Source organism: Hippopotamus amphibius, chromosome 9 (genome assembly GCF_030028045.1).
Source record: "Hippopotamus amphibius kiboko isolate mHipAmp2 chromosome 9, mHipAmp2.hap2, whole genome shotgun sequence".
NCBI lineage: Eukaryota > Metazoa > Chordata > Mammalia > Artiodactyla > Hippopotamidae > Hippopotamus > Hippopotamus amphibius.
Window position 1 is genome coordinate 20,558,628 of NC_080194.1, and position 13,069 is coordinate 20,571,696.

Consider the following 13,069-nt stretch of genomic DNA (forward strand, 5'->3'; position numbering starts at 1 on the left):
CAAAGCAACACCCAGCCCTACCCACCACCAGACCCTCACATCAGGAAGCACAGACAAGCTGTTAGCCTCCTCCACAAGAGGGCAAACAGTAGTATTAAGCAGTATCAGCAGTATTTTATTCTGTAGAATTAAAACCACAGCCACAGAAAGATAAAGAATATGACATGGCAGGGGACTTTGTACCAGATGAAGGAATAAGATAAAACCCCAGAAAAACAACCAAATGAAGTGCAGATAGGCAACCTTCCAGAATAAAAATTCAGAATAATTGATACTGAAATGATCCAGGACTTTGAAAAAAGACTGGATGCAAAGATTGAAAAGTTGCAAGAAAAGTTTAACAAAGACATAGAAGAATAAAGCACAAACAAACAGAGATAAACAATACAATAAGTGAAATGAAAACTACACTAGAAAGAACTAATAGCAGAATAACTGAGGCTGAAGAATGGAAAATTAACCTGGAAGACAGAATGATGAAAATCACTGATGTGGAAAAGAATAAAGAAAAAAGAATGACAAGAAATGAAGACAGCCCAAGAGACCTCTGTGGCAATGTTAAATGCACCAACATTCCCATAATAGGGGTCCCAGAAGGAGGAGAGAGAGAGAAAGAAGAAAATATTGGAAGAGATTATAATTGAAAACTTCCCTAACGTGGGAAAGGAAATAGCCACCCAAGTCCAGGAAGTGCAGAGAGTCCCAGGCAGGATAAACCCAAGGAGAAACATGCCAAGACACATAGTAGTTAAATTGACAAATATTAAAGACAAAGAAAAATTATTAAAAGCAACAAGGGAAAAACGACAAATAACATACAACGGAACTCCCATAAGGTTAACAGCTGATTTCTCAGCAGAAACTCTGCAAGCCAGAAGGCAGTGGCATGATATATTTAAAGTGATGAAAGAGAAGAAGCTACAACCAAGAATACTCTACCCAGCAAGGATCTCATTCAGATTCAATGAAGAAATCAAAAGCTTTATAGACAAGCAACAGCTAAGAGAATTCAGCACCACCAAATCAGCCCTACAACAAATGCTAAAGGAACTTCTCTAAGTGGGAAACATAAGAGAAGAAAAGCACATACCAAACCAAAAACAAAACAATTAAGAAAATGGTAATAGGAACATACATATTGATAATTACCTTGAATGTAAATGGACTAAATGCCCCAACCAAAAGACACAGACTGGCTGAATGGATACAAAAACAAGACCCGCATATATGCTGTCTCCAAGAGACCCACTTCAGACCTAGGGACACATATAGACTGAAAGTGAGGGGATGGAAAAAGATATTCCATGCAAATGGAAATCAAGAGAAAGTTGGAGTAGCGATACTCATATCAGATAAAATAGACTTTAAAATAAAAAATGTTGCAAGAGACAAGAAAGGACACTACATAATGATCAAGGGATCATTCCAAGAAGAGATATGACAATTATAAACATATATTCACCCAATATAGGAGCACCACAATACATAAGGCAAATGCTAACAACTATAAAAGAGGAAATTGAAAGTAACACAATAATAGTGAGGGACTTTAATACCCCACTTACACCAATGGACAGATCATCCACACAGAAAATTAATACGGAAACACAAGCTTTAAATGGCACAATAGACTAGCTAGATTTAAACAACATTTATAAAACATTCCATCCCAAAACAGCAGATTACACTTTCTTCTCAAGTGCACATGGAACATTCTCCAGGATAGATCACATTTTGGGTCACAAATCAAGCCTTGGTAAGTTTAAGAAAATTGAAATCATATCAAGCATTTTTCCAACCACAATGCTATGAGATTAGAAATCAATTACAGGAAAAAAAAAACTGTAAAAAACACAAACACATGAAGGCTAAACAATACACTACTAAATAACCAAGAGATCATTGAAGAAATTAAAGAGGAAATCAAAAAATACCTAGAGATAAATGAAAATGAAAACACAACAATCCAAAACCTATGGGATGCAGCAAAAGCAGTGCTAAGAGGGAAGTTTATAGCAATACAATCCTACCTCAAGAAACAAGAAAAATCCCAAATAAACAATCTAACCTTACACCTAAAGGAACTAGAGAAAGAAGAACAAAGAAAACCCAAAGTTACTAGAAGGAGAGAGATCATAAAGATCAAAGTAGAAATAAATGAAATAGAAACAAAGAAAACAATAGCAAAAATCAATAACATAAAAGCTGGTTCTTTGAGAAGATAAACAAAATTGATAAACCTCTAACAAGACTCATCAAGAAAAAGAGGGAGAGGACTCAAATCCATAAAACTAAAAATGAAACAGGAGAATTTACAATGGACACTGCAGAAATAAAAAGCACCATAAGAGACTACTACAAGCAACTATATGCCTATGAAATGGACAACCTGGAAGAAATGGACAAATTCTTAGAAAGGTATAAACTTCCAAGACTGAATCAGGAAGAAACAGAAAATAGGAACAGACCAATCACAAGGAATGAAATTGAAACTGTGATTAAAAATCTCCCAACAAACAAAAGTCCAGGACCAGATGGCTTCACAGGTGAATTAATTATTTATTTATTTATTTATTTATTTATTTATTTATTTTATTTTATTTTATTGGCTGTGTTGGGTCTTTGTTGCTGCACATGGGCTTTCTCTAGTTGCGCCGAGTGGGGGCTACTCTTCACTGTGGTGTGCGGGCTTCTCATTGTGGTGGCCTCTCTTGTTACAGAACACAGGCTCTAGGCATGTGGGCTTCAGTAGTTGTGGAACATGGACTGAACAGTTGTGGCTCACGGGCTCTAGAGCGCAGGGTAAATAGTTGTGGCCCCCCGGGTTTAGTTGCTCCACGGCATGTGATATCTTCCTGGGACAGGGATCGAACCCATGTCCCTGGCATTGGCAGGCAGATTCTTACCCACTGCGCCACCTAGCAAGTCCCCACAGGTGAATTCTATCAAACATTTAGAAGAGAACTAATACTCATCCTTCTCAAACTCTTCCAAAAAATTGCAGAGGAAGGAACACTCCCAAACTCATTCTACGAGGCCACCATCACCCTCATACCAAAACTAGACAAAGATACTATAAAAAAAGAAAATTACAGACTAATATCACTGATTAATTTAGATGCAAAATTCCTCAACAAAACACTAGTAAACAGAATCCAATAACGTATTAAAAGGATCACACACCATGATCAAGTGGGGTTTATCCCTGGAATGCAAGGAATCGTCAATATATGCAAATCAATCAATGTGATACACCATTTTAAAAAACTGAAGGATAAAAACCACATGATTATCTCAATAGATGCAGAAAAAGCTTTTGACAAAATTCAACATCCATTTGTGATAAAAACTCTCCAGAAGGTGGGCATAGAGGGAACCCACCTCAACATAATAAAGGCCATATATGACAAACCAACAGCAAACATTATTCTCAATGGTGAAAAACTGCAAGCATTCCCTCTAAGATCAGGAATAAGACAAGGATGTTCACTCTCGCCACTACTATTCAACATAGTTTTGGAAGACCTTGCCACAGCCATCAGAGAAGAAAAAGAAATAAAAGGAATCCAAATTGGAAAAGAAGAAGTAAACTTTTTTGCAGATAACATGACATTATGCCTAGAAAATCCTAAAGATGCCACCAGAAAACTACTTGAGCTAATCAATGAATTTGGTAAAGTTTCAGGATATAAAATTAACACACACAAATCTCTTGCATTTCTATACACTAACAATGAAAGATCAGAAAGAAAAATTCAGGAAACAATCCCATTCACCATTGCAACAAAAAGAATAAAATACCTAGGAATAAATCTAACCAAGGAAGTAAAAGACCTGTACTCAGAAAACTATAAGACACTAATGAAAGAAATCAAAGACAACACAAACAGATGGAGAGATATGCCATGTTCATGGATTGGAAGAATCAACATTGTGAAAATGACTATACTAACCAAAGCAATCTGCAGATTCAATGCAATCCCTATCAAATTACCAATGGCATTTCTTACAGAACTAGAACAAAAAACCTTAAAATTTGTATGGAGACACAAAAGACCTTTAATAGCCAAAGCAATCTTGAGGGAAAAAAACGGAGCTGGAGGAATCAGACTCTCTGATTTCAGACTATACTACAAACCTACAGTAATCAAGACAATATGGTACTGGTACAAAAACAGAAATATCGATCAATGGAACAGAATAGAGAGCCTAGAGATAAACTATGGTCAACTAATCTATGACAAAGGAGGCAAGGATATAAAATGGAGAAAAGACAGCCTCTTCAATAAGTGGTGCTGGGAAAATTGGACAGCTACATGTAAAAGAATGAAATTAGAACACTCCCTTACATCATACACAAAAATAAACTCAAAATGCATTAAAAACCTAAACGTAAGGCAAGACACTATAAAACTCTTAGAGGAAAACATAGGAAGAACGCTATCTGACATAAATCACAGCAAATCTTTTTTGACCCACCTCCTAGAGTAATGGAAATAAAAACAAAAATAAATAAATGTGATCTAATGAAACTTAAAAGATTTTGCACAGCAAAGGAAACTATAAGCAAGATGAAAAGACAACCCTCAGGATGGGAGTAAATATTTGCAAACAAATCAACAGACAAAGGATTAATCTCCAAAATATATAAACTGTATATGTACCTCAATATCAAAAAAAACAACCCAATCAAAAAATGGGCAGAAGACCTAAATGGGCATTTCTCCAAAGAAGACATATGGATGGCCAAGAGGCACATGAGAAGCTGCTCAACATCACTAATTATTAGAGAAATGAAAATCAAAATGACAATGAGGTATCACCTCACACCGGTGAGAATGGGAATCATCAGAAAATCTACAAACAGTAAATGCTGGAGAGGGTGTGGAGAAAAGGGAATGCTCTTGCACTGTTGGTGGGAATGTAAATTGATACAGCCACTATGGAGAACAGTATGGAGGTTCCTTGCAAAACTAAAAATAGAGTTACCATATGACCCAGCAATCCCACTGCTCGGCATATACCCAGAGAACACCAGAATTCAAAAAGACACATGCACTTCAATGTTCATTGCAGCACTATTTACAATAGCCAGGACATGGAAGCAAGCTAAATGTCCATCAACAGATGAATGAATAAAGATATGGTACATATATACAATGCAATATTACTTAGCCATAAAAAGCAATGAAAGTGGGACATTTGCAGAGATATAGATGGACCTAGAGACTGTCACACAGAGTAAAGTAAGTCAGAAAGAGAAAAACAAATATTGTATAGTAATGCATATATGTGGAATATAGAAAAATGTTATAAATCAACCAGTTTGCAAGGCAGAAATGGAGACACAGATGTAGACAACAAACATATGGACACCAAGTGGGGAAAGTGGGGGGACGGTTGGGGTGGGATGAATTGGCAGATTGGGACTGCCATATATACATTACTAATAAGAAAAAAAATATCAAATTGTACACTTTGAATACATGCAGTTTATTGTATGTCAATTATATCTCAATAAAAGTTCTTAAAAAATAAAAAATAAAAGTTAATTAAAATAAAAAAAAGAACTGATTAAGCTGAAATGAAAAGAAAAAAAAAATCCCATATTCTGGATAAGCACATGACCACCAACCTAATGGCATTTTCCTGCCTTCCTACAACTTACCTAGGCATGTGACCTAGTTCTGGCCAACAGGATAGAATGATATATATGCCATTACTTCCTAGATAGACTCCTAAAGAGCCATGCTTGTGAGTCAGTAGGTAATCTTCCCTGTTCCTCCTGCTATAAGGTGATAATAACAGGAAAAGCCTTTTAGAATGAGAGGAGGCTCGATATTTAAGAGATGCTAGAAGTAGTTCACCAGCACTGTGCCTTGCTTCTAGTCTGCTATGGAAAAAGGGGAAAACTTGTAAAAGACACTGTTCTTGTTCTACCTAAACCTCTTTCCTTCCCCCTTCCTTCATAGGCATTGTCTTCATTGAGGTGTGAAGACTAACATGCCTGTTCCTTATCATTCACTGCCTTTTCCATTTAAAAAATTTTGCACAATTTATCTTCTCTTTGTGTATGCTTCTTTGAGGCTCCAACGAACACACTGCTGTCTGCTCTCCTTGAGGTATAAAGAATCTCTTATTATGGAACTATTTCTACTATCTCTTAGTGATGGTATCTCTTTACCATCACTAAGAATTACTGACTATATGAGCTGTATTCTTACAACATTAAATAAAATTCAGATTGATTTGGAAGGTCAGGAGTACAAAAAATTGATTTCAATTAAACCTGGATTAAACAGAATGATTTTCCCCCCTAAGAAATGTGTGAGATTATTTTCTTGTCCAGCAAATGGAACCAATGAAGCTATTTGTTTCTTAAGTTTTATGGTCAGTCCTAGAATCCCCACTTTGACACTTGATGGTCACTGTATAGACATCACATAGAGGGTACCAAAAATGAAAAGTTCATGGACTTCCAGGTGTTTGCTAGTAGGGAAATCTTGATAATCTAGTTAAGGAAGGAATCCAGAGTATCATTTAGGAAAGTATCAATAACACTTAACATGCTTTCAATTTTTTTTTTCCTTTTGGAGATGAAATGTTAAAACATCCAAAAATATCTAAAAGCTTAAAATTTATTTTTATTTTCTTATTCCAATGTTTGCATTTATGTTTTAGTGGGAAAAAGTCACCAGATGTCTGGATTTAAAAAAAAAATCTGACACTAATATTATTTCTATTCAAGTGAATCTATAAGAAGGGAAAACTTACCTCTTCTGCATGTATGCCACATAGCTTGTTTCCTGACAAGAGTTTGTGTTTCAAGCTTTTATTCTGAGGAAAGAAACATAGTTTTATTACTAAGAAGTTATAAAATATTAACAATTTCCTTAAATATGTCAGCAGCATTTCTCTGTTTTGGTCACAGATAAGTCCTTCATGATATGACATGGATTTGCATAAATTGAGTAGAATCTGTAACGTAAAAGGATATTTCTTTTATTCAATAAAAAATTTGATATATTAGCATTAACACATTTATTAGAAAATATGGAACTTTGGTCTTATATTTAACTCTGTTTTATTATATTTATATATGTTGTTTTATAAAATAATTTTAGTTTGAAATTTGTAATTGATACTAGTTTCTGAAATCATCCCCCGAAAGAGGAAGCATTTATTTCTACCATCACCTGGGAGCTGGTCACCCTGGAATCTAGTCTAATATAGTCACAGACACATTAGTGTCTGAATTTCCTTTAAATGCTATGGTTTTAGAGTCCTCTTATATTCCTGACACCTGTGACTGCACTCAAAGGGCTTCTTGATGCTCAGAAACCATTTCTTCTTCCAGGCCTCATATGTCTTTGCTGGGCTTGACCTAGTTTCATAGACAAATGTTTGTTACTTCAGAAATGGAAGCAAAGTGTTAGCCATCTGAATTTAAACCCTTACAGTGTCTCAATTATATCTCCCTCATTACACTCAGTCTTTTCTTTGTCCCATAACTGAGTACCTACTCTTCTTTTAGACAGCAGGCTAGGAGAGAGCAGAAAACTTTGTAAAACCCACAGGATTTAGACTTTGTACTGTCTCTGCAGGAGCAAACAATGTAATGGAAAGTACATCTCATACATGATGATGCTAAAGAGAGTCAATTTGATGAGCGTCATAAGAAAATTGAACTAAATTTATGCAGCATGAGTGAATAACTGAATGAGTGAACACATCAAATTTAAGGTTTCTTCACACACAATTCCCACCTGATTATGAACATCATTTCCTATTTTATTTTCTTGTCATGCAGAGAGTGGGTACAGCTGCCTCATTTTGAAAGAATCCTTTGTCTAACTTTTCCTCCTTAGCTAAGAGTTGAAATTCTAAAAAACTTTAGAATGGTATATTTTACACAAATGAGGAGTTATCTTGATTCACTTAGTAATTTCTTTTGCAAATATTTGTACCATCACAAAACAAAACACAAGATAATGGTTTTTAAAGAGTATTTAATGTACAGCAGTATTCCTGTATTTAAAAGCTCATAAACTACAATAAAGGGACACATACTAATGTTCTAACTCTGCAGTGCTGCTCTGTTTGTAGTTTTCCTTCAATATATGTTTATTTATGATATTTTCAACATGTGATAAATTTATTTTCTATTAAAATTGTCTATTTTTCTTTTTTGATCTCTCCTACTGTTTTTGTACATAAGGGATATATCTTCACTATCTCTAGAGATTTGTTACTCACTTAGATTTTCATCATTTTTATGGCTATAGTTCTTTAGTGAAAAGACTGGTGAAATTCAAATAAGGTCTATAGTTTGTTTACTAGTATTGTATTAATGTTAATTTTCTGGTTCAATAATTGTAGTATCACTGTATGATGTTACATTAGAGGTTTAGGCTAAACGTACATGAGAACATTCTGTATTAATTTGCTACTCAATGTTTGTAATGTCTTTTTGGATCTAATAGCTAAGCACAAGCAGTAAAATAAAAAAATAATAAGTGGGACTGCATCAAACTAAATAACTTCTGCATATCAAAGAAACCATCAACAAAGTAAAAATAAAACCTATGAAATTGTAAAACAGAAGTTGCAAATCATATATGATAGGGGTTAATATCCAAAACATGTAAAGAACTCATACAACCTAATTTTTTAAAATGGACAAAGGACCTGAATAGAAATTTCTTCAAAGAGGATATACAAAAGGCTAACAGGTACATGAAAAAATCCCCAACACCACTAGTCATTGGGGAAAAGCAGACTGAAACAATAAAATATCACCTCATGCCTGTTAGAATGACCACCATCAAAAAGACAAGAGAAAACAAATGCTGGCAAAAATACAGAGAAAAATGGAACCTTTGTGCACTCCTAATGGGACTGTTAATTGCTACAGCCACTATGAAAAACAGTATGGAGGATCCTTAAAAAATTAAAAACAGAACTACCATATGATCCAGCAATTCCCCTTCTAGGAATATGACCGAAGAAAAAGAAAACACTAACTTAAAAAAAATATTTGTACCTGTGTGTTCATAGCAGCATTATTTACAGTAGCCAAGACATGGAAACAACCTAAGTGTTCAGTGATGGACAGAGTAGTTGTGATATATTTGTGTGTGTGTGTGCCATTAAAAAAAGGAAATCCTACCATTTGTGGCAACGTGGATGAAATTTGAAATGAAATAAGTCAGATAGACTCACAGAAAAAGAGATCAGACTTATGGTTACCAGAGATGGAGGGTAGAGGTGGAGGGTAGAGGAAGAGGAATTGGAGAAAGATGGTCAAAAGATACAAATTTCAGTTACAAAATAAATATGTACTAGGGATATAATGTACAATATGATAACTATAGCTAACTGATGTATGACATATAGAAAAATTGTTAAGAGAGAATATCCTAAGAGTTCTGATCACACGGAAAATTTTTTTTTCTTTTTCTCTCTTTTCTTTTTATTGTACCTATAGGAGAAGACGGATGTGTGCTAAACCTACTGTGGTAATCATTTCACAACATATGTAAATCAAATCATCATGATATATTCCTTAAACTTATACAGTAATGTATGTCACTTATTTCTCAATAAAACTGAGAAAAATTATTTCAAAACAAAAAGTTAAAATATCTAAGAAATAAAATTAAGATAAATAAAATGGAGACAAGATGAGTGAAGTACATCTACTATGAGGCCTTATGTATTAACATAAACCATCCATACATGAGTAAATTTATTGGAGATGATAATAAAGTTAATAATATATTTCAAAATTAGTATATGTAATCTATACTACTTAAAATTTGCATCTTCACGTAAAATTTTTATCCCCTTTTTTCTTTTTCCTTCTTTCTTCCTTTCTTTATTTTCTTTTTTTTCCTTTCCTTTTGTCCATTCTGTTCAATTCTAAAGTGATAGATAAAGCAGTGAGTATTTCCCTTCAAACATGTGTGACAGACTTGGACAATGCAGTCTGGATTAGCACAAGGAAGACTGTCCCACATGGATATCCTGTGCGCACCCAAAAAATGAGCAGTGATTTATGCTGTGTGTCCATAGTCTGCTGTGGCAGCTGATAATTCTGGGCAACTGTATAAGCAATATGTTTCCATTAAGATAAATGTCATTTCCAGAATTTAAGAATTAGACTATTTCACTATTCTGAAATAAATCCAGAACTGAGGATAATTAATTGTAATCACCCATAATGAGGCCAATTGTGGGGTACAAGGAAGACTTATCAAGGCCCACATTGAGATTGTTCTTAAATGGCAAGTTCTTCAGAAACATGGATGGCACAGAACACTGGAGACGGAATACTGATTCCCAGATTTGACTTGTCCACTCAATGCTAGTGATCATACTTCTTCTTTATTCCCAGAAAGAATTAAGATTTGATATCATTTAGGCATTAAGACGTAGTCTTTACAGGTTTGTTATAAGAATTGTATCATTTTATCTACCCTCTAAACAATGGATCTCATTCTATCAGACCTAATGGTGCTTTTACAAGGTCTAAAATAACTTCTTACACATGTAATTATGCCCCAAATGCTAAGATCCAATTATGATTATGCCTCGCTTGAGAAAACATAAGAAAAAGTATATCAAAAGAAACGTAAAATGTTTAGATGTCTATTTTTCCTGCCAGTCATGCTTCTAGTATCCCTTCTTCTAATAACCATATCCTGCTTTTTCTTGTGAGATATATTTTTCCATGTTAGTTCCATGTGGCTTGTGTGACACTAACTTTACACACTCTATCAAAGGAAAGGATGAGACTCAAGCTCAGCCAATCAGAGGTTTGGTTCAGATTTGGTAAAGTAACATAAGAGTTGCTGATGAGACACAAATATAAAACTTTTAGTTTCAAGAATTACTGAGGGAAATGTGCCAAGGGTCATCACTATGTCAGAACTCATCTGAGAGTGAATATAACATAGAAAAAGAACATATGAGTACGGAGAGAGAAATACTGAATTCTGGTGATGTTGTTGGCCCCTCTGCCTGCCTTTACAATTTCCTGAAGCTAGTACATATACTCCTTGGTTTTTCAGCTACATGCTTCAAGCACCAGCTGCTCGCTTCTCTTGACACCACCTTAAATCTTTTTGTCCATCCTATCATACATAATCATAATTCTGAGGATTATGCTTTAGGATTCAGAGTAGCACCCCCACCCTTCTCAAAAAAAAAAAAAAAATCCAAACATCCAAGCTTATAACTAATGCTTAAGCTTATCAGGATGTGGGCAGAGACTATATCCATCTGTTTCAGCTTCTCCAAATGAAAGGCAAACCCTGCTTACTACCTACTAAAGGAATTTCTCCCAATTGGATGCTGCATGAATTTAGGATGGCTTAAAAGAAATGTGCCTACAACCTCCTTGGGAACCTAGCTTCTCGGGAACATACCTAAAATGTCATTTAATATCTCACCTTATCTATATGATAAAACTCAAACTCAAATCTGATAGTAACAAAATATTTTCTTAATAAGTAGATCTGCTAATCTAGTTTTGATTTTTGCCTGGGAACTTAAAATATCACATTTTCAGTGTAGCTTACATGGTAGCTCAAGCCCAACATAGGTTCTGGGTTACAAAACAGAAAGAGACATAAATCTAGTATATCTCTATAATCTTGCTATATGTAAATGTAGAAATTCCAAAGTTACTATGAGTTTCCATTTTACATTGTGCTTTCAATTGAAATTAGGTATTAATCAGGATTTTTGTTTGCAAATAATAGAAACCAATAATGGCTAAATCAAGCAAAGCATGAATTTGTTGTGAAGATTTCATGTAGGATAAAGAGAAAACGGGGAATAAGGCTCATAAAATAGGCAGGAACCAAGTAGGAGGAGGTATCTATAATTATAAGACAGGAATACAGCTGTGACAATTGATTGAGCGGCTGTAAATCTGTGCTTAATTACAAGGTGGGTTGATGAGGTCTCAATGAATTTCCATGGTGAAAGTAAAAATCTGGGAACACTTAGGATTGTCATATATAATAAATTATGTAAATGTGTTTATCACATTATTTTCTGAATTTAAATAAAATATACCATTGCTACCAGGCAGCTGAAAACATATATTAATCTCTCCAAAATGCAATTACATATAAACCAAAAGTAAAAACACCTGCAGTGGTATTCAAAATAAAACCAGAGATTGCTGTGTCTCACTGCAGGAAGCATCTCCTATTTTAGAACTTCCTAAAACCAGGCAGAAACCACTATGTATGAATGCTTGAGAGCCACATCTGTTTCAATTTAAATGTTTCTCAGATGCCTGAAAAAATAGGCATGTCCTTTCAAATACAGTTACAGCTAGAAACCTTACATCCCATATAAAGAAAAGCAATAGAGTTTAGGGGTAATATGTGACTTAAATACTTTGCTTTTAAAATATTGGCAGATGTTATAATATTTTACAAATTCCCTAAGAGTCTCTTATTGAGGACATCTCAGGAAAGGGATGGGTTACTGGACTGAGATCTAAACCATGAATGCATATTTCATTAATTCTTGGGGTGCACAATTGTTTCTCCTTTTAATGTTTCTGAAATCAGGATGTGATCTACAACATTATGCATTTTTCATTTAGTATTTATGGTTCCCTCCACCCCAAGAAAGTTAAGTCACAATCCACATTATAATTAATAACTCCTTAAAATTTTAAAGGTTATTTTTGTTGTAAAATAAGGGGTGAAGAGATCAACAAAGGGAAGAAATTATTCTCCAGTTTAGAAACACTCAGATGCATAGAAACCAGGGAAAATAAATTTTTCTAAGGTGTTTTTATTTATTTTAAGGCACGTAAAAGGAAAAAGTAGAATTTCAAAATGGGTAGATAAAATTGTCTATAAAATAGTTTCAAATCAATAATGGAGAAAAAAATCCAAAGGGAATCAACCACCTACATATATTACAATATAAATACAGAGCTTTAGACATCTGAAGCACCTTTGGTCAAAAAAAACTTAGATATTCTCTTTAAAATTATAGTAAAATATAATGGGAGATTGGGATACCAAATTGTATGCTCTAA

The 13,069-nt window shown here is 34.3% G+C and overlaps 1 protein-coding gene across 3 annotated transcripts in view; it reads right to left on the reverse strand.

Moving 5' to 3' along the window:
* Positions 1-13,069, reverse strand: part of LUZP2 (leucine zipper protein 2) — a 494,920-nt gene that overhangs the window by 124,420 nt on the left and 357,431 nt on the right. For all 3 annotated transcript variants that reach the window (XM_057695976.1, XM_057695974.1, XM_057695975.1), the window contains one exon: positions 6,775-6,837. In XM_057695976.1, the coding sequence (XP_057551959.1) occupies positions 6,775-6,837 (63 nt within the window). The remainder of the gene's footprint in view (positions 1-6,774; positions 6,838-13,069) is intronic.